This window comes from Mixophyes fleayi, chromosome 1 (assembly GCF_038048845.1).
Source record: "Mixophyes fleayi isolate aMixFle1 chromosome 1, aMixFle1.hap1, whole genome shotgun sequence".
NCBI classification, from domain to species: domain Eukaryota; kingdom Metazoa; phylum Chordata; class Amphibia; order Anura; family Limnodynastidae; genus Mixophyes; species Mixophyes fleayi.
In genome coordinates this window covers 356,768,652-356,795,108 of record NC_134402.1, presented here as the reverse complement: position 1 = coordinate 356,795,108, position 26,457 = coordinate 356,768,652, and the positions used below count along the sequence as shown (strand labels likewise).

General features: G+C 41.0%; 1 protein-coding gene across 3 annotated transcripts in view; it reads left to right on the top strand.

The window, feature by feature from the left end:
• The first annotated feature begins 11,916 nt into the window (after positions 1–11,916).
• The window catches only part of CFAP251 (cilia and flagella associated protein 251), a 34,475-nt gene continuing 19,934 nt past the window's right edge, over positions 11,917–26,457 (top strand). For 2 of the 3 annotated variants that reach the window (XM_075177976.1, XM_075177995.1), the window contains exons 1-9: positions 11,917–12,031; positions 13,844–14,071; positions 14,254–14,400; positions 15,018–15,323; positions 17,370–17,507; positions 18,942–19,051; positions 20,095–20,203; positions 20,449–20,529; positions 24,704–24,781. In XM_075177976.1, the coding sequence (XP_075034077.1) occupies positions 13,850–14,071; positions 14,254–14,400; positions 15,018–15,323; positions 17,370–17,507; positions 18,942–19,051; positions 20,095–20,203; positions 20,449–20,529; positions 24,704–24,781 (1,191 nt within the window). In that variant the 5' untranslated portion in view covers positions 11,917–12,031; positions 13,844–13,849. The remainder of the gene's footprint in view (positions 12,032–13,843; positions 14,072–14,253; positions 14,401–15,017; positions 15,324–17,369; positions 17,508–18,941; positions 19,052–20,094; positions 20,204–20,448; positions 20,530–24,703; positions 24,782–26,457) is intronic. The other variant, XM_075177986.1, reaches the window with a different exon arrangement.

Here is a 26,457-nt window from a genome sequence, read left to right as displayed (position 1 = left end):
TCCTGTTTTAAGCCAGTTTAAAACAAGTGTATCAGAAGATGAAGATGAACCTACTGTGATTTCGGCCATTGCTCATGCTGTTAATATGCTAGAGGTTCAGCGTAAGTATGGGAAAGGAGCAATGGCTGAGATAGGTGAAAGTAGTGTGATCACTAGGAGTGATAGCGTTCTAAATCTTGAACCAGCAGATCCGGTAGTGACTTCTGAAAACAGTGAACCAGTGGGTGCGTACCCAGTCCGCACAATATCAGTTCCCAATGGGAAACCGGATAAGGATGGTGTAGTTCCTTTAAGAAATGTTACAATGCATTGTCCCTGGACTAGATCAGAATTACGTTCCATTATGACTGAATTCCCAGATCCCAGAAAAGAGTTGGCAAAGTGTCAGAAATTTGATAAAGACTTAGGAAATGCACACGAACCAACCGATAAGGATTGGCGTGTAGTGTTGAGGGCGTGTCTTTCTCCCCATACTGACATACAAAAATTTATTAAAGATTGTGTGGTGGATGAAGATGACACCTTGACTGATGAGATTAACCAAGAAAATATAGAACAAATTTTTAAACATTTAGCCATATATTTTCCGGTAGTAACGAATTGGATAAAAATTTTCACCATCAAGCAGAAAGATAGTGAGACAGCAGCAGATTACTTCATTAGAGCTATAGCAGCAATAACACGGTTCACTGGGATATCAAACATAGGTGAGGACCCACATCACAGAGAGGTAGCTGTAGGAGTATTAATGGATGGCCTTAGAGAAAATTTAAAAACCAGAGTACAAACCACATTACCTAATTGGAGAGGCATCACAGTAGATTCTCTTAGGGAGTCTGCTGTGGAGCATGACAAAAACCTTTTTAGAAAGAAGGAGGAGAAAAGTGATAGGTTAATGACGGTGAATATACAGGCTTTAGAGGGGATGCATACACGACCACCAGCATACAACCCACATAATAAGAAACATAGAGCGATCAGATGTTTCAATTGTAATGAAGAAGGACACGTTAGGAGGGATTGTAAAAAAGACCAATACAACCCTAGAGGTGGGACACATAGATATCCTCCAAGGAAGGACTCACATAGAATAGAAGACTCACATCTACCCGCACATATTATAACAGCAAATATTGCGTGGGAAAACGATAGTCAGCGCTAGGGGTCAGGTCATACCTGTAATCTACAGCCAGTGAGGTTAACTGAGAGTCAGAGTGAAGAACCAACAATGATAGTAGACATAGCTGGTAGGAAACAAACCTTTCTTGTAGATACAGGGGCGGCCCGATCTGTGATAACCTCGCCTCTCAATCTACAGGTGACCAGTAAAACTATTCCAGCTATGGGAGTAACGTGAAGAGTGTTACATTATCCACTAACTAAACCTGCTGAAGTTGCTATCGAGCCCCTGCATACCAAGCATTCGTTTCTCTTGGCTGCGGCGGCTCCTACTAACTTGCTAGGGAGAGACTTGTTATGTAAAATGGGATGTGTCATATACTGTACTTCAGATGGTGTGTTCCTAGATATACCCGAGAAGGTCGCTCATGAGGTACAGGACATATTGGACACCCCTCAAAGGTTAATGTTACACTCTACTGTTATAGAACACAGTCCATCTCAAGTAAAGGGGATGTTGCTGGAAATACCAGGTTCACTATGGACCAGAGATGGACAGGACACTGGACTGATGGCAAACGTAGCCCCTGTCATGGTCAATCTAAAAAGTGGTAGGATAGCTCCAAAAATCCCACAGTATCCATTAAAACCGGAGGTGGAACTAGGGGTATATCCTGTTATTGAGAGGCTGTTACAACAAGGGATTTTAATTCGTACAGCAAATAGTCCCATTTTCCCTGTGAAGAAGAGTGGGGGAAGGGGCTATAGATTAGTCCAGGACTTAAGGGGAATTAACAAAGTTGTTGAGAGCCAATTCCCCGTAGTGCCGAATCCAGCTGTCATCCTCATGCAGATTCCACAGTCTGCTAGTCATTTTACTGTCATTGATCTATGTTCTGCTTTCTTTTCAGTCCCTCTTCACCCTGACTGCCAATACCTTTTTGCATTCTCCTACTGGGGAGTGCAATACACATGGACCAGACTACCCCAGGGGTTCATTGACAGCCCCAGTATTTTCTCCCAAGCCTTACATGACTGTTTGCAATTCTTTCAACCCCACAATGGGTCTGTTCTAATTCAATATGTGGACGATTTGTTGTTGTGCTCTGATTCTTTTATGTCATGTTTACATGATACTAAATTGTTGTTGCTTCATCTTTCACAAACAGGGCACAAGGTGGCAAAGGATAAATTACAGCCATGTCAGATAAAGGTCAAATACTTAGGACACTGCCTCACTAAGGGGCTAAGACACCTGACAACCGACAGGATTGAGGCCATACAACACATGACTCTGCCGCAGAGCCAGAAGCAGATTCGTACTTTCCTGGGGATGTGTGGATATTGTAGATCCTGGATCCCAGGTTTTTCTATTCTGGCATAACCATTGCAGGAGCTAGTCTCTTCCTCAAAACCAGAACGTGTCGTACACACAGAGGAGTCAGAGCAAGCGTTTTTTAATCTTAAAGATAGTCTGACTAGAGCACCTGCATTGGGAATACCTGATTATGAAAAGCCTTTTGAGCTATTCTGTACGGAAGCTGATGGTTGTGCAGCAGGTGTCCTCGCACAGAAACATGGTGACACTAGAAGACCAGTAGCATACTACAGTGCACAATTAGACAATGTGGCAAGATCACTCCCAACATGTCTCAGAAGTGTAGCAGCAACTGCTCTTCTGGTAAGTAAGAGCGAAGACGTAGTATTAGGACATAATTCCACTGTCTATACACCCCATGCTGTATCAGCTCTGTTAAACTCAGCCCAAACCAGAAATGTTTCTTCAGCTAGATTCACAAAGTCGGAACTAGCCCTGATGGCACCCTCAAACATCACCATCAAATGATGTAGCACCTTAAATCCAGCTACATACCTTCCATATGTGTCTCGAGAGACATAAAGGGTGGGAGGTGAGGAGACCCTGGTTGATGATGAGTTAGGTAAGAATACTGACACGCATGACTGTATGGAACACCTGAATCAGACCTTTACTGCAAGGCCCGACATATGTGACACCCCCTTAGAAAATGTAGATTTTACGTTTTATACAGACGGACGTTGTCATAGACAGACAGAGACGGGAGAGCTATGTACTGGTTACGCTGTGGTAGACGATCAGGATGTGGTAGAAGCTGAACCCCTTGGCCCACCTCACTCAGCCCAGGTGGCGGAACTAGTAGCACTAAGGAGAGCGTGTGAATTGGCAGAGGGTAAATCAGCCAATATATATACTGACTCTAGGTACACCTTAGGGGTAGTGCACGATTTTGGGGCCCTTTGGCGTCTTAGAAACTTTACGACAGCAGCAGGTACACCAGTGGCACACTCACAACACATAAAAGGACTTCTGACAGCGATACAGTTACCCAGAACAGTAGCCGTCATAAAGTGCAAAGCCCATACCTTTGAAGAAGACCCAGTGTCATTGGGCAACAACAGAGCAGACGAAGCTGCTGAATGGGCAGCAGGGCAACCTATGACTGTATCGACCGAGACTATGATGGTTTTTCAGACATTAGACATGCAGAAATTAATTGAAATGCAAGATTTGTGTTCCCTGCAGGAAAAGGCGGTCTGGAAGGCGAAAGGATGTGGTCAAGAGTCCTCAGGACTCTGGAGGGATGGACAAGGTAAGCCTGTAGCTCCCCGAACGTACTATCCAAGCCTGGTTGAAGCAGCACACGGCCTGACTCACCTGGGTAAAGAAGGTATGTGCAAACTGGTGAGAGCATACTGGTGTGCTCCCGGATTTTCCTCTCAGGCTGGTAAGAAGGCAAAGTCATGTCTTACTTGTTTGAGGAAAAATATCGGGAAAACTATTCCAACTGAGCCATCCCACATCCCTCCTACAGACGGACCTTTTCAGGTAATACAAATTGACTATATCCAATTACCACCGTGCAGGAATTTAAAGTATGTGTTAGTTTGTATTGATGTGTTTTCCAGTTGGGTAAAAGCATATCCGACAGCCACTAATACTGCTGTGTTCACTGCAAAGAAAATTGTACAAGACTTTGTATGTAGGTTCGGTATCCCTAGAATCATTGAAAGTGATAGGGGTACCCACTTTACTGGTGATATCTTCCAAAATATGTGTAAACTCATGGGAATCGGTAGCAGACTTCACACCCCTTACCGACCACAAGCCAGTGGTAAGGTGGAGAGAGTAAATGGTACTATAAAGAACAAGCTTGGTAAGGTAATGGCTGAAACTGGGTTGGCATGGCCAGAGGCTTTGCCATTGGTCCTCCATAGCATCGGGACCACTCCTAGACCTCCTCTTAATCTGTCCCCCTTTGAGATACTGTTCGGACGACAACCTCATTTGATCGTGAGTCCACAAGACGACTTGAAGTGTAATAATGAAGTGACTGTACAATATCTTATAAGAATGAGTAGACAGCTAAAGCAACAACAACAAAAACTAAAAATGCTGTCATCTGGTATGCCAGAAACTAACTGTCATGATGTTGAACCTGGAGACTATGTTATGATCCGCAATTTCTTACGTTCAGGTTGTTTAACAGACCGTTGGGAAGGCCCATACCAAGTGCTGCTGACCAGTACTACATCACTGAAGGTTGCAGAGAGAGACACTTGGGTCCATTCCACCCACTGCAGGAGAGTCCATAATCCGGAGAAAGTGCAAGATAAAACTGAGACCGACGACATAGATCTGTCACTTGTGAGTCTGTGTCGGGAGACCTAAAGCCTGCAGTCGAGACACCTGAACCAGAGACGTTGCCCCAGAACTATCTTTCCAGCGATGGAGTGGCGGTTTTTGTTTTTCTTTTGTTCCAGGATTTTCCTTTGTTTTACTCTTTCTAGGACATTCTATTAATGTGAAGGAGGATGGAGGACGGAGGAGAGTTCTGGTAGTGATACGGATGAGATGGAGGCAGAGGAAAAGTTATTAGAATACTCAGAGCAGCCCATTATCAAGCTTGGTCCAGGGGTTATAAAAAGGTCTGCTAGCTCAGGAACTCGGAGGCAGTGTGAGGGGCTATTGTCTGATGAGTATTATATCTGCAAGTTCTGCGACTCCCTAGTTGAAGAGAGATGCATCCAACGATGCCAGTCCCCCAGTACTCTGAATATAGGCGGGCATCCTTTGGAGGATTATCACTCCCTGGTGGGTAAGGTGCTAAACCAAACCGAGTGTTGGGTGTGCTCTCACGTGCCGCAAGGGCAGCATAATATAGGACTAGTGCCATTCCATCTAAACATATCCGAAGTATATAGACGGGAGGTACAATAACACTAGGTCCCCTAGTCTGACGCTTCGACAATACTCCAAAGGCAGATCTTTGCTGTGCCTAAATATATCTCATGCAAAGCGCCTGGAGAATTGGGAGGCTGACCTATCAGATCAGACAATGGCTCGCCACACTCATTTTAGAGGGAGACTCACAAGGTCACCAATAGGCAGGAATGTTGATGGAAGTCACAAATTAGGGCGTATAACCAAACATAAGAAGGTATCCATTGGAAAAGTTTCTATAGATAATTGTAAAAATGTCATCCATGCCGACACGTGTCTAGAGCAAATGGAGACACTAGGCATGGGTAGTTTTACTCTGTGCGATATAATTAATGGGCATACTGTCCCTTATGTTCTCCCTGATGATGTGTATTTTGTTTGTGGAAGGAAAGCTTATTCCTGGGTGACTCCGAGTTCCAAGGGCTTGTGTTTCTTAGCTAAACTGGTTCCTGAAATCATGACTATTACTCATGAAGAAATGGTTGGTATTCACAAGACTACATCACCACCATACATACACACACAGTATGAACACCGTGGCAAGAGAAATATGATTCCTGGTGAGGAACCCATAGCTACAAAATTGATTAGTGAAACTACTGGTTTTCAAGTTATGGTTGCTCTAGATCTCACCAGGACCGTTCGGGGAACATTAACCTTTAAATATATCCAAGACCTAGCTAAATTAATAGATAATATCACCGAGATGTATGATGACACTTTCAGGTATACTGGAAGGGAGCTACAAGCGTACAAGAAGGAATTGGTGCAACATAGACTGGTACTAAATTATCTCACCTCTATTACTGGTGGGTACTGTGTGACACTGGCCACCCAGTTTGGTGTCAAATGTTGCACGTACATCACTAATAATACGGATGACCCTAAAGAGGTTATAGACCAGAAGATGGATGAAATTTTGCAGCTGAAATGGGAATTTCGTAAAAACCATAATTCTTCGTTATATGACGTCGGGGAAAAGGTGGCGGTTTGGTTCTCGTGGTTGAACCCTGTGAAATGGTTCTCCGGTCTGGGGAAGTGGGTACAGGAAATGGTTGCTAGTGTAGGTAAGCTCCTTCTCCTTATACTGGGTGTCATCTTAGCAATTGGTTTAGTTGTCAAATGTGTTCCTACTGTGTTGAAGTGTGGAAAAAGGTCTCATAGGAGTAACACTGAGAAAGAGACTGAAAAGGTGGTACCAGATACCGAGATCATGGTCTGTGAAGAAGTATTGTATAATCCTGACCTTGAAACGGTGATTGGGTGATATTTTGTTACACTATCAAAGGGTGGAGCTGTCGAAGTCAGCAAATTGGGTACGCAGCTACTACACGTGGCAGCAACAGTATTTGGTCTTATACCATACATTTGCACAAACACGCATACTTGTAAAATAGTACACATTAATGGTAGTTGCAACACATAGTCAGTTATGTCAAAATATAGTAGTATTTATGTTTTATATTAAAGTTATATGCATATTAGTGAAATATATGGAACAGGTTGAAGGAATCATATCATATGTGGTATCATAATAAACCTCTTAACATTTGACACTATTTGGTTCACTCTGCGAAGGAATCGCAGAGTGCATACGCAAGTTATGAATGATAGGGAATTATGGACTACTTAAGACTAAGGAATCTTGGCGGGAAGAGCCGAGCATACCCCCTGGAGAGATGACCCCCTCCTTTGGATTCCTTAGGATGAACTAGCCAATGATTGACAACCCCTTGGACCTTCCTGAAACCTGGACCAATAGAAGCAAGCTATACCATCTTCATTGTATTACTGTATTTCTGTGTGCATATAAGCAGCAGCTTCACATCTAGTGAAGACATCTTGTCCCCAGACTTCAGGATTGAATGACTGCACACTGGATCCAGAGCGCCTGCGATAAGTAACGGCTGTATTTATTATCACTTCGCTTGAACATATTATACTACTTTTTGCGAATAAATCTTTGTGCGTTGGAAACACAAATCGAAGTTCGACAATCGTTATTGGTTAGCGACAATACGCACTTAACACAACCCACAACATTCTCTCCATGGTACTCCCAAAGGTGTGCGCTACCAGAATGACATCACTCGTGCCTCCTTAATCACCCAATTCTCTGACATCCAAACAGCATTTGGGCTTCTCTCACAATACTTTTATCAATATTTGCAGGTCTGCAATTTTCATTCCGCAGTCAACCCCGCCTTACCTCTCGCCCCCTTACCACTGTTGAGGCATCATGCCTGCACTGAGCATCAACGCTTGGTATGATCTCGACCATCTGCTCCTAATTGACCTCCCCGACCTCCTCTTCCCGTGACCCTCACAAAAGAGCTTCGGAACATGACCTGGGAGACCCCCTAGATGATGATGTCTGGACTGAAATTCGAGAAAATCCAGCTCAAATTTGTGTTCGGATAAAAGAAAATGTATATGAACTCTTGTTTCGCTGGTATTACGTCACTACTCGCCTCTACAAAATGCTACCAGACTCCTCTGACAGATTTTGGTGTTTATGCTCTGGCGTAGGCTCGTTTCTTTACATATGGTGGGATTGTCCAAAATTATCTCCTCTTTGGCGAGAAGTCAAAACACTGATAGAATTCATTATCCAGATCAATGTCCCACTTGAACCAAAATTTTTCCTTCTGCTCCTTGGATTCCCCTCTACTAAACACTAGAACAAACTGGCTTGCCACATTATATATGCTGCCACTTGCCAAATCACCCCCCCATCACTGCCCACCGTCCTTACTAGGATTTTAACAATACTTCTAAAACCTTCAAAAGGGTATGGGATCCCTGGTTGTCCTTTCATCAATTCTGTTCTCCCTTCACTTTAATCACACACCAGATTCTCCCCCTTCTTTTCTTCCCATCCCTTTTCCTATTATCCTTTGGCTGGTCCCATAGTGGTTTACCTTGGGCTGGTTTACTGGGACACCTGCATTGTTTTCCTTTAAAATGTTCCTAATGGGCTGCTGAATCGAGTCTTGCCCCCCTGGGCTACAATTTGCCAGACCTCCACGGATTACAGTTGACTTTTGTGTTGTGAATGTGACACCTGATTAGAGAGGTTGAGAGGCTGTCATTGGTCTCAATATGACCAAACACACAGATTGATAGTCATCATCTTACCAATGTGACTGACCATGACTGATAATGATCAGTTGATATAATATTATTGGACATTGTGGTTGATTTTGGGCCACTGTCACGGCAATAGGGTTTCTGGGATCCGTCTTGGGACCCTTGGGACTAGGTATTGCTGGAGTGTAGAGGAAACTGGGAGGCCAGATGAATGTCTTGCACCTTGAGCTAGATCTAATCATGTATACTGGATGTTAGGAGTAGGAATGCTGGACTGGACTCCATACTGAAATAAATGAATGGAATCTGGACCTGATGGACTGGAACCTGGACGTGGGAACATGGGGGACCTGAACCCATGACCAGAGACTCAGTACCTCCAAGAGCTGAGAGACTCAGACAAATATAGTACCACAATTGGGACTGGGAAGACTCAGAACTCAGGCAGAGACTATACAGGGGGTGGCAACCTCCTGAACAGAATAAGCCTGGAGCTGGCCTGGCACAACTCAGAACCTGAGGTAGGCCTGCAACTGGAAGTTGGTACCCTGAGACACAGAGATGGCTCCAGAAAGTGGACGACTCAGAACAACAACCTACTACCCCAGATAGCCAGATGGAGAGACAGGAATATATTGATGAGAGGAGGATCCACACAGGAGGTAGCTGGAATCTGTACACGAGCAGAAAGAATGAAGGTGATCCACACAAGGAATAAATAGCCAAATTATTTATTTCAGCAAGCAGAGTGAAGCTGAATTCACACAAAGGGTCAATGGTTTGCAGTTCATATAACAGCCACATGATGAAGCTGAATTCACACAGAGGGTTAATGGTAAAAGTCCATATAACAGCATACACGATTAAGCTGAACACATTCAGAGGGTTAATGGTAGAAATCCATAGAACAGCAAACAGGGTGAAGCTGAATGCACACGAAGGATTAATTGTTGAGATCTATATACAGCAGACAGAATGAAGCAGCAAACAAACAGCACCTGTGGTAGTCTGGAACTAGAAAAGTGTTGCACTGGCAATTCGCTGAGTGTAGGAGGAGACTCTTATAGTCTGCAGATGAAGCCAATTAGTGGATGAGATCAGGTGTTCAGAGTCAGCAGGATGTTTAGCAAATGTCTCACCCAAGATGGCAGCCTCCAGTATTGCAGACAGAAGTCACGCTTGTCCCAGGATAGAATGAATGCTGCATTTGACCAGGAGGGAGATGTACGGTGATATGGTACCGCCGAGTGGTGTAAACTTGACTAAGACCACGATTCGTGACAGGCCACAAGCTGCAGTATCGGGCCAATTGATTGGATTTTGCAGCTGGTCCTTCAATTTTATGTGTACAAAGATTTAGTGGTAGTACTTAAAAACTATTTTATCGAGGTAATAGAAAGGTTCTGAAATGTTTATACCAAATAACTCCAAATGTAAACTCTATCTGACAATTTTAAATAGTTGAGCTACCTTTCTCTGTGTGCTGATTAATTGGGCATCTCAGTCATGGCCAAAAGTTTTGAGAATGACGCAAATATTATTTTTCACAAAGTCTGCTGCCTCCGTTTTTATGATGGCAATTTGTATATACTCTAGAATATCATGAAGACTAATCAGATGAATTGCAATTAATTTCAAGTCCCTCTTTGCCACGACAATGAACTTTATCCCAAAAACAAAATTTTCACTGTATTTCAGCCCTGCCACAAAAGGGCCATCTGACATCAGGTCAGTGATTCTCTTGTTAACACAGGTAAGAGTGTTGATGAGGACAAGGCTGGAGATCACTCTGTCATACTGGTTGAGTTAGAATAACAGACTGGAAGCTTTAAAAGGAGGGTGGTACTTGAAATCATTGTTCTTCCTCTGTTAACCATGGTTATCTGCAAGAAAACACAAGCAGTCACCATTGCTTTGCACAAAAAGGGCTATAGACAGGCAAGGATATTGCTGCTAATACGATTGCACCTAAATCAACCATTTATCAAATCATCATCATCACCAGTTATATATATATATAGCGCCACTAATTCTTCAGCGCTGTACAGAGAACTCATTCACATCAATCCCTGCCCCATTGGGGCTTAGTCTAAATTCCCTAACACACACAGACAGACAGAGATAGAGAGACTAGGGTCAATTTTGATAGCAGCCAATTAACCTACCAGTATGTTTTTGGAGTGTGGTAGGAAACTGGAGCACCCGGAGGAAACCCACGCAAACACGGGGAGAACATACAAACTCGGATCATCAAGAACTTCAAGGAGACAGGTTAAATAGTTGTGAAGAGTACTTCAGGGTGCCCAAGAACATCCAGCAAGCACCATGACCGTCTCCTAAAGTTGATTCAGCTGCGGGGCACCACCAGTGCAGAACTTGCTCAGGAATGGCAGCAGGGAGGTGTGAGTGCATCTGCACACACAGTGAGGCGAAGACTTTTGGAGGATGGCCTGGTGTCAAGAAGGCCAACAAAGAAGCCACTTCTCTCCAGCAAAAACATCAGGGACAGACTGATATTCTGCAAAAGGTACAGATTGGAGTGCTGAGGACTGGCGTAAAGTCATTTTTTGATTGTTTGGGGCATCTGGAAAAACACTTGTCCGGAGAAGGAAAGGTGAGTGCTACCATCAGTCCTGTGTCATGACAGCAGTAAAGCATCCCGAGACCATTCATGAGTGGGGTTGCTTCTCAACCAAGGGAGTTCGCTCACTCACCATTTTGCCTAAGAACAATGTATAAAGAATGGTACCAAAACATCCTCCAAGAGCAGTCAGCCCACCCCCCGGCCCTAATAGCGGCCTGACCGAGCGGCCCGGGGGGCCTATGCCCCCCGGGCCAGCCCGCCACTGTCCAAAAGCCAGGGTGAAAAGAAGGGTCACCACTGCCAATATTGACTCTTTGCATAAACTTAATGTAATTGTCAATAAAAGCCTTTGACACTTATGAAATGTTTTTAATTTTACTTCAGTATACCATAGCAACATCTGACAAAAAGATCTAAAAACACTGAAGCAGCAAACTTTGTAAAAAACTATACTTGTGTCATTCTGAAAACTTTTCGCCATGCCTGTAGTGGGCTAAGCTGGGGTTTAGTGGTTCATATTCTCCTTATTTTTCATTATTTACAATTTGTGCCTAGCTTAAGAGTGTGCACTGGGCAGCCCTGCTTTCAATGAATAGTGCGAGCACCGTAACTGCTGTCAGGGGATTTGTATTACTAAAAAATACCTGCAGCTCTTCTTTAAATAAACATGGGCTTAAGTAACTAATATTGAAAAAATACACATTTAACATTTTTCCTGGGCTGACTTCACTCAGCCCAGGAGAAACGCGAAGACAAATATGTGGTAAGAGCAGTTGTACCGCACATGCGCACATGGACGACTTTCCCTTCTCTCCGATGTTCCATCCGATTACAATGTTCCCACAATTCCCCGAGACGTAAAGTACGCTAGTTATTTGCGACAGAGCCCTCAGTGTCGCCATAGGAACCTAGTATGGTTTACTTTTAGTTGCTAGGTAACGCGATTGGAGTCTGGTGTGCGGGAGATATTGTCTGCTGTAAGTAGAATGTATTATACCATGATAAGACTGTGATATTACAATGTCAGCAGCTGGATGTTCACTGTCTGTTTTCATGAACCTACGTGGTGTAGCTTCTATTTGTATCTGGCACCTGATTGTGCATTGCAGATGTGCACCTAAGCATGGTGGTGCCAGGAGGATAAGCATGGTGGTGCCAGGAGGATAAGCATGGTGGTGCCAGGAGGATAAGCATGGTGGTGCCAGGAGGATAAGCATGGTGGTGCCAGGAGGATAAGCATGGTGGTGCCAGGAGGATAAGCATGGTGGTGCCAGGAGGATAAGCATGCTTTAAGAATTCTGCAAATTGAAAATTATGGTGGAAAATCTGTTAACAGGAAGGTGACATTTCTACTTTTCAAGATTTTCTATAAGCCTATAATTTGGCACTTATTCTGCACTGGGAAAAAAACAACATACCAGTATGAATAGAATTTGTGGAAAAAAATACAACCATGTTTATAAGTAGGATCCTATTTGCTTTTTGTAAAGCACATAGGAAAAATGTACTGCTTTTTAAACAAGGAATTACATTGCTGTATTTTGATGATTTAATAAATCTAAAACTTGCATAATTCCACATGGTACAGTATCTATCACACTCCTACAACACACAGACATTATGCAGTGACAGAATGTTATTATAATAACAGCAGTCTCTGAATAGAGCTGATACTCTAGGCTTGCAGAAACCTTTATTATAGAAGTAAACTGCAAGGGCCAAGATCTGTACAACCGGCAACTATAAGACTAGGCAGACCATTCCTCCCTTATGTTGTCTAGCTGAATGAAATGCCAGAGTAGCTACCATATGCTTCTGTGTGATCCAGGCAATGGGTCTAGCAGAGCTGACCATACAGTAAGTGAAGATTGAGTGGCCCATTGCAAGGACTACACCAGAAAAGCCAAAAGCTTGTATTTTGGTCACTTGTTAACCAAAGTTACAACTACTTAAAGGTGTAAGTCACCAATGTATCCAAATGTGTATTTCAGCAACAGGTGCAATAATAGCTGTATAAACTACATAAAACAAGTAAGCCCTGGAATGTTACTGTTATTACACCTGTGCCTGAAATAAACATTGTATGTGCTTCTTTTGTTGTGACTTAAGTTCTTTTTGCCTCTGTTGGGACAGCACTAAAACAAGAACCCACTGCCATGTTTGTAAAATTTACACAAAATGTTGAATAAATGTGCATTTAAGAACAGCATATTGACACTAGTATGGGCTGGCCCTACTGTTAATCATCATCATCATCAGTTATTTATAAAGAGCCACTAATTCCGCAGTGCTATACAGAGAACTTATTCACATCAGTCCCTGCCCCATTAGAGCTTACAATCTAAAACCCTAACTTACACACACAAAGAGAGAGACTAAGGGCAATTTAATAGCAGCCAATTAACCTACCAGTATGTTTTTGGAGTGTGGGAGGAAACCGGAGAAAACCCACGCAAACACGGGGAGAACATACAAACTCCACACAGATAAGACCATGGACAGGAATCCAACTCATGACCCCAGTGCTATGAGGCAGAAGTGCTAACCACTAAGCCACCGTGCTGCCCTAAATATTTCAACTTTCTAATTATCCAGTGCAGGCCAAAATTGACATAAACAGGAGTTGTCCAAGACATATTTTCCTGCTGTGCTTAATAAAATATGTGTACTTCACCTAATCCCTGTCCTTGAACCTACAAATATTTAACACTCATCCATAGAACTATAGCTTCATTAAAGTGGTAATTTTAATGCTTTCAATTCCACTAAACTAATGCGCTTAAATGCAGAGCGCAATGTCTGAAACCAAAGATGACCCCCAAGAAGATGTACTAACCTTTGATGCTGTGGACCAAGACGGTACCACGATCTGTAATGAAGAACAGATGATTTCTCCAGCTATCGAGACCTCTCCACTCCATGAAGCTAGAAATGATGATGGAGAGGACCAAGTACCTGAACAAGTGACAAACAGTGAAAGTCCACACAATACTACACCAGAAGAAATATGCAATAATGTAAGAGAATGGTGAACCATTGAGCCGAGGTTTTAACTGTTTATTGTACATATTTGCACCACAAAGATATCCAGATCAGTTGCATCGCTTTGTGTTTCCTTAAAATAAATTTGTCACTAATTGTTTAAATAACTGATCATACATGTCATCGTCAGATCTTGATTGTATTTGTCTGTACTTAGGAATCTAATAGTCCACAAGATGACATGCCAGACACTGAAAATGAGGCAAAATTAGCAGAACAGTTAATTGATGAGAAAAAGTCAAACCTGAACCAGGATATTAAGGAAGAGCAATATGATTCTCCAGCTTGTCCCTCCAAAGACATGGTAATGTAACTGTCTTATCAGAGTGTTATTGGTATGTTTTGAATTATAGCATCAGACATCTCTTTTATAAAATTAACTAGACTCATGTTATTCCAAAATATATATGCTGACAATTCTCCGTAAGAAAACTGTTCCTACTGCAGAATTTTGAGTAATTGATCCCAGAGACAATTGCCTGTATTGCACACCTTGAGGCAGATAAGGCAGTGAAGGGGGTGGGTCATGGTTAGTTTAAGGTTAGGTGGTCAGGGGAGTGTGAGGTTTAGTCAAAGGTGTACACAGTACTAGGGGTGCCGCAGTTGTGAGTTGTGCCCATGTGAATATGTGTTTTTACCTTTGAGTGGTACACGGTGGCCCTACTAAAAATTTATAATGAGGTCCATAAATGTCTGGTTACGCCCCCAGTTTAGGGTTTGAACGTGATAGGGTTCGGTTGTGGGGGATTAAAGCAATTACTGGTTGAACAATTGTTTTCCATCTTTTGATCACAGGTTAATTGCAGGTGGGTTATTGTCCTGAAACTAACTATTCTTGTTTATTTTATTAAATTTCATTTTGAAATTATGTGGAAACATATATTTTATGTACTTTGTATTCTTTAATTTGTCTTTTGTTAGCAGGATGCTGCGGATAAAGAGATGTTACACAAGGAAGAAGATGAATTGGAGGGTAGCAATCCTCTACAACAGGAGTCATCTGATATTTCTGACCATAGTCAAACTTTACAGTTAAGAGCGGAAAAGAGTCAAAGGTCAGCTGAAGGAAACAACGGCCACTCGATTTCTGAAGATGTAAAGGAAGAGGATATAGAGGAGAAGACAGTGATTAAGGAAAGTCCAGCAGTTGAAGACTCATTGATATACTCTGCCACTCCAAGGACTGTGTTTGAAGATGTAAAAGCAGTTTCTACTGATAGACCACTTGTGAGTATTGTAAAGCATAACTAAAACTGGGTCAAATATACTTCATTAAATTAAGTAATAAATAAATAACTATTATTTCTTAATTTATTATAATAATAAAGTACATAATAATAATAATAAAGTACATTATGATTAACTGTTTCTCATTACACCATGATTTGAAACAATGTGTTATCATGAAATAATCAATTTTAAAGTCAAAATATACTATTTTTAAATTGGGGTTATTTTTGTATTTTTTTAATAAATATGGACATAAGTCATTATACCTTACCTCTTTATTTTTATATAATTATAGCTGAGTTTTTGCCCAGCCTAAGTAAGATGATAATTGAGATCACTCCCATAGAGGATGTGAATGAAAATGGGCGTAGCCTCTGTACCGTATTGGCTGGCAATGTGTGCAGCCGGACATCGAGGCCATGTCTGGTGCCACCTTGCGGCCAATTGAATTCCCTCCTGTGAGTACATATCTAAGAAGCATCAACAGACAAAATATAAAAAAAACAATGTTCACCTATTAACAATCAATAAACTAAGGCAGATTTAAGGTAAGCACAGGAAAGGGTGACGAGCAGGGGAGGGGGCTGGTACACGTGGGAATAGTGGAGGCAGAAGGTAAGGGGGTAGGGAGTTGTTTGGCAGAGAAGAAGCTGAAAGCATTGAGTACGCAAATGGTTCCCGGGATTGTGGAGTCATAGTATGGTACCAAAGGCTCCAAGTTTTGGGGAAGGCAGATACCCGATCATTAAGTAGGCTAGATAAATATTCCATAAAGCAGATGAACCAAATGTGATTTAGCAAAGCCTCTATTATTCAGTGCGTCTGCTTCTTCCATTCCCTAACAATTTACATTGTTGCTATATTACTTATGTGAACAATGTCGCCTGTCATGTTTGGTAAGTGAGGAACTTAGTTAGTTTAGGAGTAGTACAGCAGGGTTAGCAGGTAGCTGCAAAAACCATTATATGATAGATTAAGCTAATAACTGTCTCCCAAAATGGGTGGGGTGTGCGTGTATTTTAATAGACTTATGTGGGCTTATCCTTAAACTTCATCCATTGAAACCATATGGCAGATAACTCTTGTAAACTATCAACCGCCACCATGGTGATTTCATCCATTGATAACAATCTATACAGCTATATCGCTGAACCAATCCTTGATGGAGGAGATTTCCAATGAGCGGGGATAAGTGCCTTAGCTGCATTATTTGAATGCTTTAGAAAGGAATTTTTGTATTTGAAGATGGAAAGTTAATAAGAGAGAGAAACCAAACCTAGGGTCTGTTGGTACATCTGCTTCCTTTCTTTCGAGAGGTTAATCACTGTTTGCCAGTAGGATGTAAGTTTGGTACAATCCCACCGAATATGCAAGATGGCGCTATTTGCAAAAATGCGTCTCCTACAGGTATGTTTTAAAGGTACACTTGGAGGCTTGGAGGCTAAGGGAAAGTCCTAAAGACAATACTTGCACTCAGTGTTTGAAGTGAGCCAGCATACAGTGGTTTGCATACCGCCACTTTTCCGAATGCATTTACTTACATTTTCAATACCGCCACTTCTAAATTTCCACTTCGACCATTTGCTTATAGTTACAAATTGTGTTCTTATTATTTTCATTCTAAATTATTCACTATAATCTCTTTGTAAAGAGAGATTAGCTCACCAGTAGGATATATACAGAAGGAGAGCGCACCAAGAGCATCCATAATCATTATCAGGAATGATTTGTCTATGGTCTTTGTTTCAATATAGGTATATTATTTAAAGTACATTTTTTGTTCTCAAGTCCAGACTGTGGCATTCGTAACTTCAGTTATAGCAAGTGAATTAGGAATGAATGTACTGCACTCGTGTAAACAACATGTGTTGTGGTTGCAAGTACTGGAGTAGAGGGTTCTGAACCTGTTGTTTATCCCCAGTTTGTCTTGGAAAAAGTTGTACGGTCTGGCATATGTACATTTTATACATGTATCACACATTAAACTGACTTCTCAGTTTAGGTCACTAATTAATATAAAAATATGTATTTTCTTATGTGCAGAACTTGTCATGGTCTTTTGGCATGAACAGCAAGATTCCTATTTATAATCTGCGTGATGAAGAAGAAGTGACTGTATATGTGTGTGGTCATACAGCAGTGATCCATGACTTCTCTCTTAACCGTCAGCGGCACCTACAGGTAGGAAGTGGATATCATTTATGTTGTATATTGCACCCTGTTGTATACTGTAAGTAAAATACATCAGTAGTCAGGGTAGCATTATAAAGGGGGTGATGTATGATGGAATAGATACAATTTGAATGGTTTTTTTTACTTAAAGGAACTTACTGGGCAGTAACCAGGGTTTATAAATTAGGAAACTCTGGGGCTAATTCATTAAGGAACCTAAATGCAGACACATGCCTTTTTTGTGTTTTATCGCACTGCACATGTCCAGAAACGAAGTACACACCAGTGAACACAAGTTTATGCAATTAATCTTCACTGTGTCTATTTTTGGAAGAGTGTAAGAGGCTCTGAGTGGGCAGCTACACCTATTTTCCACACTGAAAGTTTTGCATGAAAAAAATGCAAGCCGTGGATCAAATATATCATTTTTCATTTATCATTTCATTTAGCCCCTACCTATTAGTGCGTTATTAATACTACTCACTATATTGGCCTTTGACAGATATGTTTTCCAGGACTCTGCTTGCCCTGTGTGCCAGGTTTGGTGTTATTTGTTGATTTTCTAAAACATAAGGCAGGGAGGCATGTATGTCAAGCTGCTTTCATCACTTGGCTCTGTAAGCTGCTCTTATTCAAAGAACTACGTGTCCCATCATGCCCTGCTTGGAGTTCCTCTGCTCAGCCAGTGACTTTATGCTGGCATCTATCAATAAGGTTGACACAGAGAACTAGCTACTTCCTGTCACAGCGAATGTGCTGGGAATTAACAGCAGCTCAAGTCTATGCCTGTGAAAATCAGTAAAATGTATGAACACCGTGGTTAAACACAGAAGGGTAGGACATAAAGTAATACTTATCTTTATTTATCAAAATACCCACATTAGTTTTAAATGTTTAAATGAAATATAACAAGAAGCCATTATATATACAGAATATCTCTGTTGTATTGGCTTCTTGATCACTGTCATGTACAGGTAATATATAATGTTGGGGACTGTAGTGCACCATGGTCTCACACTAATAGTTCAAGTGGTCCTGTATTCAAGATTAGTGGGTGTAAGGTGGGCCCATGAGTCAAGGAGCTGGAGCAGGGCACCTCTCTGACTCTTGGCCCCTGTGTACTGCACATCTTGCACCGGTTATAGATAGGCCACTGTCCGGCACCTAGACAAGCATGATTTGCTTGGTTGCATGTGCTCAGCAGCAAATTGCACCTGGATCAGTGGTCGAAGTGGGCAGGTATACCGTGGTATGACATATCGCCACTTCTCCTACTGCCTTCTTTGCAAACCTATCAAATTCCATTCACTTACACTTTCCATACCGCCACTTCTAAATTTCCACTTTGACCACTGACCTGGATAATATTCTATAATGTTGGCAAGTGTGACATGAGTGCTGGATCTACTGTTCTAATTTGTATGTATCACTTGGCTTCTCCAGGGCCACTGTAGCTGCATTTCCTGCATGTGTGTGAGCGAGGACAGACGATGGATTGCTACAGCTGATGGAGGACCAGAAAGTCTCATCATTGTGTGGGATTCTTTCTCAGGGTAGGTTCAGTCTAGTTGCTCTTAGTTGCTGGGTAACATAAATTTTATGAAGAAAAGAATCTAGCCTGCTCCCTTCTCCCAGTACTTACACTGCTCTGCTGGATTACAGAATACATATAACCTTGTTATGCGCCCTTTGTGCATATTTCATTAGACTGCTGACACTATGAGCATCTTTCATTCATTCTTTTTGTGTGCTTTAATTGAAACACCAGGAGCAGAAACCATATAATATACTATATACTAACCCATGATTATACTGTATTTGTTAAATTGTATTACTCTAAATATACATAACATACAAACCTGGGGCCTGATTCATTAAAGGAACTTAAATTAAGAAGTTTCTTATTTAAGTCTCCTGGACAAAACCATGTTACAATGCAAGGGGTGAAAATTAGTTTTCTGTTTTGCACATAAATTACAGGGACGTCCGCTCTTCCCTTTATCGTTCTAAACAAGGCTAGAGTGTATGCAGTTCATGGACTGAGCGATCGGAACATCGATCGCATGTAAAATCGCTCGGCATAAAAAGTTGGTCGAAATTTCTGTAGTGTGTACCCAGCTTAAGCCCCAATGGGGCAGGGACTGATGTGAATGAGTTCTCTGTACAGCGCTGCGGAATTAGTGGCGCTATATAAATAAATGGTGATGATGATGGTGATGATATGATGTGTTCGGCATTGTTCAGATGTGCACCGAGTTTTACTAGATGATTTGTTTGTTTCATGAAATATATAGTAGGTGCATGTTAAGCATTGGATGCTTAAATAAATAAAAAGTGATTTAAAAATAAATGCAGAAGAAAGTACGATTATAAAAATGGTCTATGGCCTATCCGAGGGATGTCCATTATATTGATACTATGACATTTGTAAATGACCTTTTATATGTTTTTTTACATATATTCAGGCCAGCAGACTTCAGCAACTTGTATTTTGCAGCAGTTCTGTTGAATGCTGTTATGTTCTGCAAATGTTTGACAGGTTGCATATCACTAGATTAAACTTAATATATGTAAAACCAATGTGTCTTCTTTGCAGCATCCCTGTTCACACTATATTCCAGAGTCATCCAGAAGGGGGAGTAGTTGCTGTAGCTATGTCTCACAATGCAAAGTACTTGGCTTCTATTGGAGGTGGAACAATTCAGGTGCTAGATCATTTCTTTATGTGTACGGCTTGTTGTTAAGAAGCAGTTTTAAACAACTAATCATCACAGTTTTATTTTGCTGTCACTGTGCTCCCTATATGTGATTTCCTGTAACTCATTATGCTGTTTGCAATATTGAACACTTAAGAGGAGGTTTATTTTCTATATCAACTAAACTAATTGTGCCATTGTTGTAAATGGTTTATTGATACATTCTTTAGCTGATCCCTCTTTTCCACTCACAGAAAGTCTGCATTTGGGAATGGACCACAGGTTCTGAAACCCCAATATGTACTACGGAGCTTAATACACAGTTTGGCCTTCAGGTAAGACCTGGCTCAGCATTTAGGACATACTGTGTGTCACTGACATAACAGTTATAATGATATAGAGTGCCAGTATACCCAAGCCTATAGGAGTCCAATAAACCCGTATTTCAGTGTTATTATAGTGTATGTTTACAGACAGATAATGGCCTTATAAAGAGCCTATCACTTTTCAGTTAATATGGTTTTTATATTGTTTCTAGTGCACTATGTAAGTGTAAAAAAAACTATGTTTCCTAGATGCAGTTTCTGGCACTTGTCAGTAGCATTGGCTTATATATTGTTCTATACTCTACCTTAAATGTAAAATCATTTTTGTCAAAGTACTTAATAATTGATACAGATATGCTTGTTGGACCATTGCGCTTTTCAAGCCATTATTAAACACATTAATATAATAGTCATTGGCTTTGTTGGTGAAAGGTTTATAAACATCTAGGACAGTGTTCCTTAACTCCAGTCCTCACGCAACACTAGCGGCTCATGTTTTCAGGATTTCTTTGATCAAGCACAGCTGACTTAGTCTACTTGGATGGCCCAGTAATTATATTACCTGTTACCACAGACACATGTCCTCAGAACATGAGCAGCTAGGTGGGCGTGAGGACTGGAGTTAATAAACTCTGATCTAGGATAATCAGTCTTTTGAAGGGGTAATTGAGACAGATGATGCAATCAATGAGATGACAATCAGATGTCAGTGTGAGGTGTCCTTAGCACATTAAAACAAACAAACAACATGATAATTGTCACAGTCGGAGTCTGCTCTTTATAATTCAGGTCTGTGGAGATAAAACATGCTCCACTCACATTAGATTTCTGAAAACATTGAGAAAATATTTGTTAATGCTAATAGCACTGGAAGGGGTTATAAAACCAGTGTTTTCAGCCGATTTTCGACCCGATATCTCATCTGTGTGTACACTGCTATGATGAGCGATTATCATTCCAAAGCACATCGTATAGTTTCATTTTTAAACTGAACAAAAAATGTCGTTCCAGTTCTGCAGTGTGTACGTAACCACCACCATCTGTCCGACAAGCTGCAAATAGTTCCTCCAACAACAAATATGTCTATTTTTATAATTGTACCTATTATGCCAATGATGCCTGTTAATACCTCTACGTGTATTTATTTTTCTTAACATAATGGTAGGAGTAGGAATATATTGACATATATATATATATATATATCATCATCATCATCATCATTTATTTATATGGCGCCACTAATTCCGCAGCGCTGTACAGAGAGCTCACTCACATCAGTCCCTGTCCCATTGGGGCTCACAGTCTGAAATTCCCTAACATACACACACACAGACTAGGGTGAATTTTGTTAGCAGACAATTAACCTACCAGTATGTTTTTGGTGTGGGAGGAAACCGGAGCACCCAGAGAAAACCCACGCAAACACGGGGAGAACACACAAACTCCCCACAGACAAGGCCACGGTCGGGAACCGAACCCACGACCCCAGTGCTGTAAGGCAGAAGCGCCAACCACTTAGCCACCGCACTGCCCGCATATATATATATATATATATATATATATATATATATATATATATACACATATGTAATGATATATACTTTTTATAATTGCACCCATTATACCCATTAATACCTCAGTGATAGTGCCTGACTAGCGATATATTCTGTACACCTGCGTCCAATCTGTGTCTGTGCCTCTAGACATGTTAATTGGTTTTGCCTGTATTTCAGGCCTACCTATCTCGCAAGGTCACTTAATAAACCAGAAAGTTAATTAAATGGATGTAAAATAAGAAATAAAATTCCTGAACATCTTAATCTACTAGATAAAATATTTTATATATATTATATTAATTACTATTATTATAATCTGGGTACAGGCTTCAAACATTACATTATTATACATGTGAAACAGGTCCAGGTAATTTTTCTCCAGTTTGTGGAACTTTATCTTCACATCATTTTTTGGGGCCTCAATTCTTTAAAATATTCAGCTTCTCCATCTTCTCGGCCACCTCTTTCCATCACCGGAAGTTATAGCAGTATTGGTGCTTGTGCTGTCCTTCTGTCTTTCCGAACTGTCATCAGAAATTATGAAAATGATGAAACAGAACACTACATCATTATTACAAGAGGGACTACTACCATTTGTTCACCTTGGACACTGCTTGGCATCACTTTATGCTGATGTCCTCCTGTGTCTGGCCAGGCATGCTGCCATGCTGGTCCATACCAAGTGAAATATAGAAGCCATTTTTTAATGTAACAGTACAGGATACATCTTACATTCTTTTATCTTTTTAATAATTTTTATTTACCTTTTTTCGGTTCCTCTTTTATTTTCTCAATTCTTATGTCAGTGATTTCTTCTGTTATAGAATCTTCCATTTTAATATTCTGTGGTGCTGTGCAGCAGACTTCATTGCACATTTTTGTTTCTGTAAATAGTTAAATAGTCAATAGTCAAATTTTTACTAATCATATTAATCTTTATTGTTACCGTTAATTACTAACACCGTTTACTAAATAGTTTTAATAATCACTTTCAATACTTTTTTTAAATGTTCGTTCAGATTTCCTTCAACTTTCTTTGCTCCTTGTTTACGAGATCCAACCACCTTTTATGTATCTGGAACTTGCTTCTGTTTTTACCAAGTGTTTCACGTAGTTAACCAGGTTCTCCATAATTATCTCCTTTCTGTAATTTAACCTTTCAGTATTTTTCTTCTGACAGTAGTCGTGCTGGTCCAGCACTCTCACCATCATCTCCATCTACCTTGGACTCATTGACTTGGCTTTGTTAACCTCCTCCAATTGCATTCCTTCTTCTCCTCCTCCAACACTCTCCACTCCTCCATCGCTTCTTTCTTTCACCTGCTCTTCCGCCATGTTATCTTGTACCATTGGTGAAAGACTGGCTCCTCTATAATTTTATAGACGTCTACATGGGCGTTCAAAGTTGGTATGGGCCAATTACGGCAGCTGCAGAGTGGAGCATTGTGGGTGAACGTTCATTCATCTCTAGTCCTCGTCCGTGTGGAGAATTGCTCTGTTCGAAGGATTTTGGCAGAAGTATTTTTATTATACGAACATTTACACTGATTTATTTACCTATTTTCATCAATATATAGCAAGGTAGGGTTTATTTAGCTTATTGCTGCTGGGAGGCCATATAGCTGTACAGTGATTACGGAGTAACAATCATTTAAGGCTATGAATATGACAAACAAAAATCACAGCTGGGATGCTAAATAGTGTAAAAATCATTTAAACCATCTATAGTGTGTACGCATGAATCGGCATGCTGATCGGGACTTCAGCCATTGGTAAAATCGCTAAAGCTATTGCATCGTTAGAATTTTCCTGTAGTGTATACCCAGCCTTTATCCCCCTTCAGGGAAATCTTCAAATGGGAATAAATCTGTGGTGAGTGCTTTTCTAACAAGGATCACTCCAAGATAAAGGCATATAATATGACTGCCTGACACACAGAACTGCAGTGTAACAACTAAAGATCTGCTGGCTTGTTTTGCATTGAATAATGCAGAGTTCATGAGTCCGCCATAAGAAAAACATCTAAGAAGGAAATCGCCGCTTACCAAAAAGAATACTGCTGCCATATCATGTTTGCCAAAGACCTCCCTGATTGTTTCTAGATACCGGTTCAAAGTTAACTAGCTGGCATAAAACGGTGTGTTCTCTGGTTGGCTTTGCGTGCAGTGCACACACCATGCCATCCAATCAGAAGAGACTCAGACTCAGCGTCTCCTCTAATTGGACCACATTGTACAGTGGGCTGCATCGGTAGTAGTTCCTGATAATAACAAGCTGTCTAGACTGCTGCGTGGGGAATAAAAAAAAATGCTGGGTAGGCGATTGTTCTATGTAGTTTGAAATATCTGTAAGATCAATAGATTGTACAATAACATAAGGATGTTTCTTATTCTGATATGAAATGAATAGTATTCAGTGATGAATACCTGTCATGTACCCTAGAAACCTTTCGCTGAGAATTAAAAGCCCTTGTAGGAAAGGGTTATCAAGAAACACAAGTACCATATTGCACATTGGTGAGACTCAACTGGCGTCTGGAGAGAATGAAAAATTACAAATAATTAAAACGAAGTAAGATTGTCCGTCTGATTTACTATCTACTGTACAAATATCTTTTCACTTTTCAGAAATACATTATATTTAATCCTCAAGATCAGACACAGCTGATCACCAACAGTGAAACACAAGTCATATTTTATTCATGGGTAAGTTAGTACCCAGTTAACCAAATCTTTTCTTTTACCTTTAAATGTTTACTGTTTGCAAACTTGTTTCAGCATTGCAACACATCTTGTCATCCTAAAAACACTTGTATTAAAGAAAAGTTCACATTTAAAATAGTGATTGTATGTTTGTATGTGGTTGCTCTGTTATAGTCTTAATTCTGAATGTATGTGGGCTGAATGTCCACAGATCAGATGCTGTGTTTGGGCCAAGCAGCCAGACCTGTTTGTGTGAGTAGTATAATCATGACAGTGTATCTGTGTGCAGAGGCTAGGTATTGAGGGAATATGGGTACAGAGGGTTGGTAGTGGGGCGATAGGAGTACAGTGGATAAGTAGTAAGAGGGATAGGAGTGCACATGGTAGGTGGTGGGGGATAGGAGTGCAGAGGATAGGTAGTGGGGGTATTATGAGTGCACATGGTAGGTAATGGGGCGTAGGAGAGCAGAGAATAAGTAGTGGGGGGATAGGAGAGCAGAGAATAAGTAGTGGGCGGATAGAAATGCACATGATAGGTAGTGGGGGTTAGAAGTGCAGAGAATAGGTAGTGGGGGATTAGGAGTGCACATGGTAGATAATGGGGGATAGGAGTGCAGAGGGTAAGTAGTGGAGGGATAGGAGTGCAGAGGATAAGTAGAGGTGGGATAGGAGTGCACATGGTAGGTAATGGGGGATAGGAGCATAGAGGACAAGTAGTGGAGAAATAGGAGTGCAGAGGATAGGTAGTGGGGGGAGATAGAAGTGCAGAGGCTAAGTAGTGAGTGGATAGGAGTACATATGTATAGGTAATGACTGATAAGAATGGAGAGGATAAGTAGTGGGGGGGGGTAGGAGTGAACATGGAATTTAGTGGGGGATAGTAGTGCACATGGTAGGAAGTGGGGGGTAGGCATGCAGAGGATAAGTAGTGAGGGGATAGGAGTGCACTTGGCAGGTAGTGGGGTATAGGAGTGCACATGGTAAGTAGTGGGTGGTAGGCGTGCAGAGGATAAGTAGTGGGAGGATAGGAGTGCATATGGTAAGTAGTGGGTGGTAGGCGTGCAGAGGATAAGTAGTGGGAGGATATGAGTGCATATGGTAAAATAACTTGTCAAACTGTTATTGCAGTTAAACACAGATTATCTTTGGTATAGTTTCATAATACTGTTACTTATTCCATTCCTGGTAATAATGTGAACGAAATCCTTCGTATTATTATAAGGCATACTAGTGAATGTGCCAGGAGATGACCGTATTTTACATTTATCCAGTCATTTGAGCCTGGTCGAGTAATAGGTTCAGCCCATATGTGGCCACTTTCAGAAAGATGTCTATATATCTTTATTTTTTAATAATAGCCCCTTAACAGGAAATAGTCCTTTACACCCTTGTATAAGATATACTGAACTAATCCGGCTTCAGCCCAAACAACTTCCAATGTCAAGCACCTATGTCAGCTAGATAAACAGACATGCTTTGAGAACTGTATATCTGGTAGTAGCCTTGGTTGTACACAATTGGCTGAGCCTTTGCCATATATCATAGTGTATTAGGTAAGGGATTTTATGATGGGGCATGTTAATATTAGAAAAGAAAACCACATCCCATTTAGCAAGAACTACAGGTATACATTATATTTGGTATGAAACAAAATGGACACATGAACATAACTGTTTAAA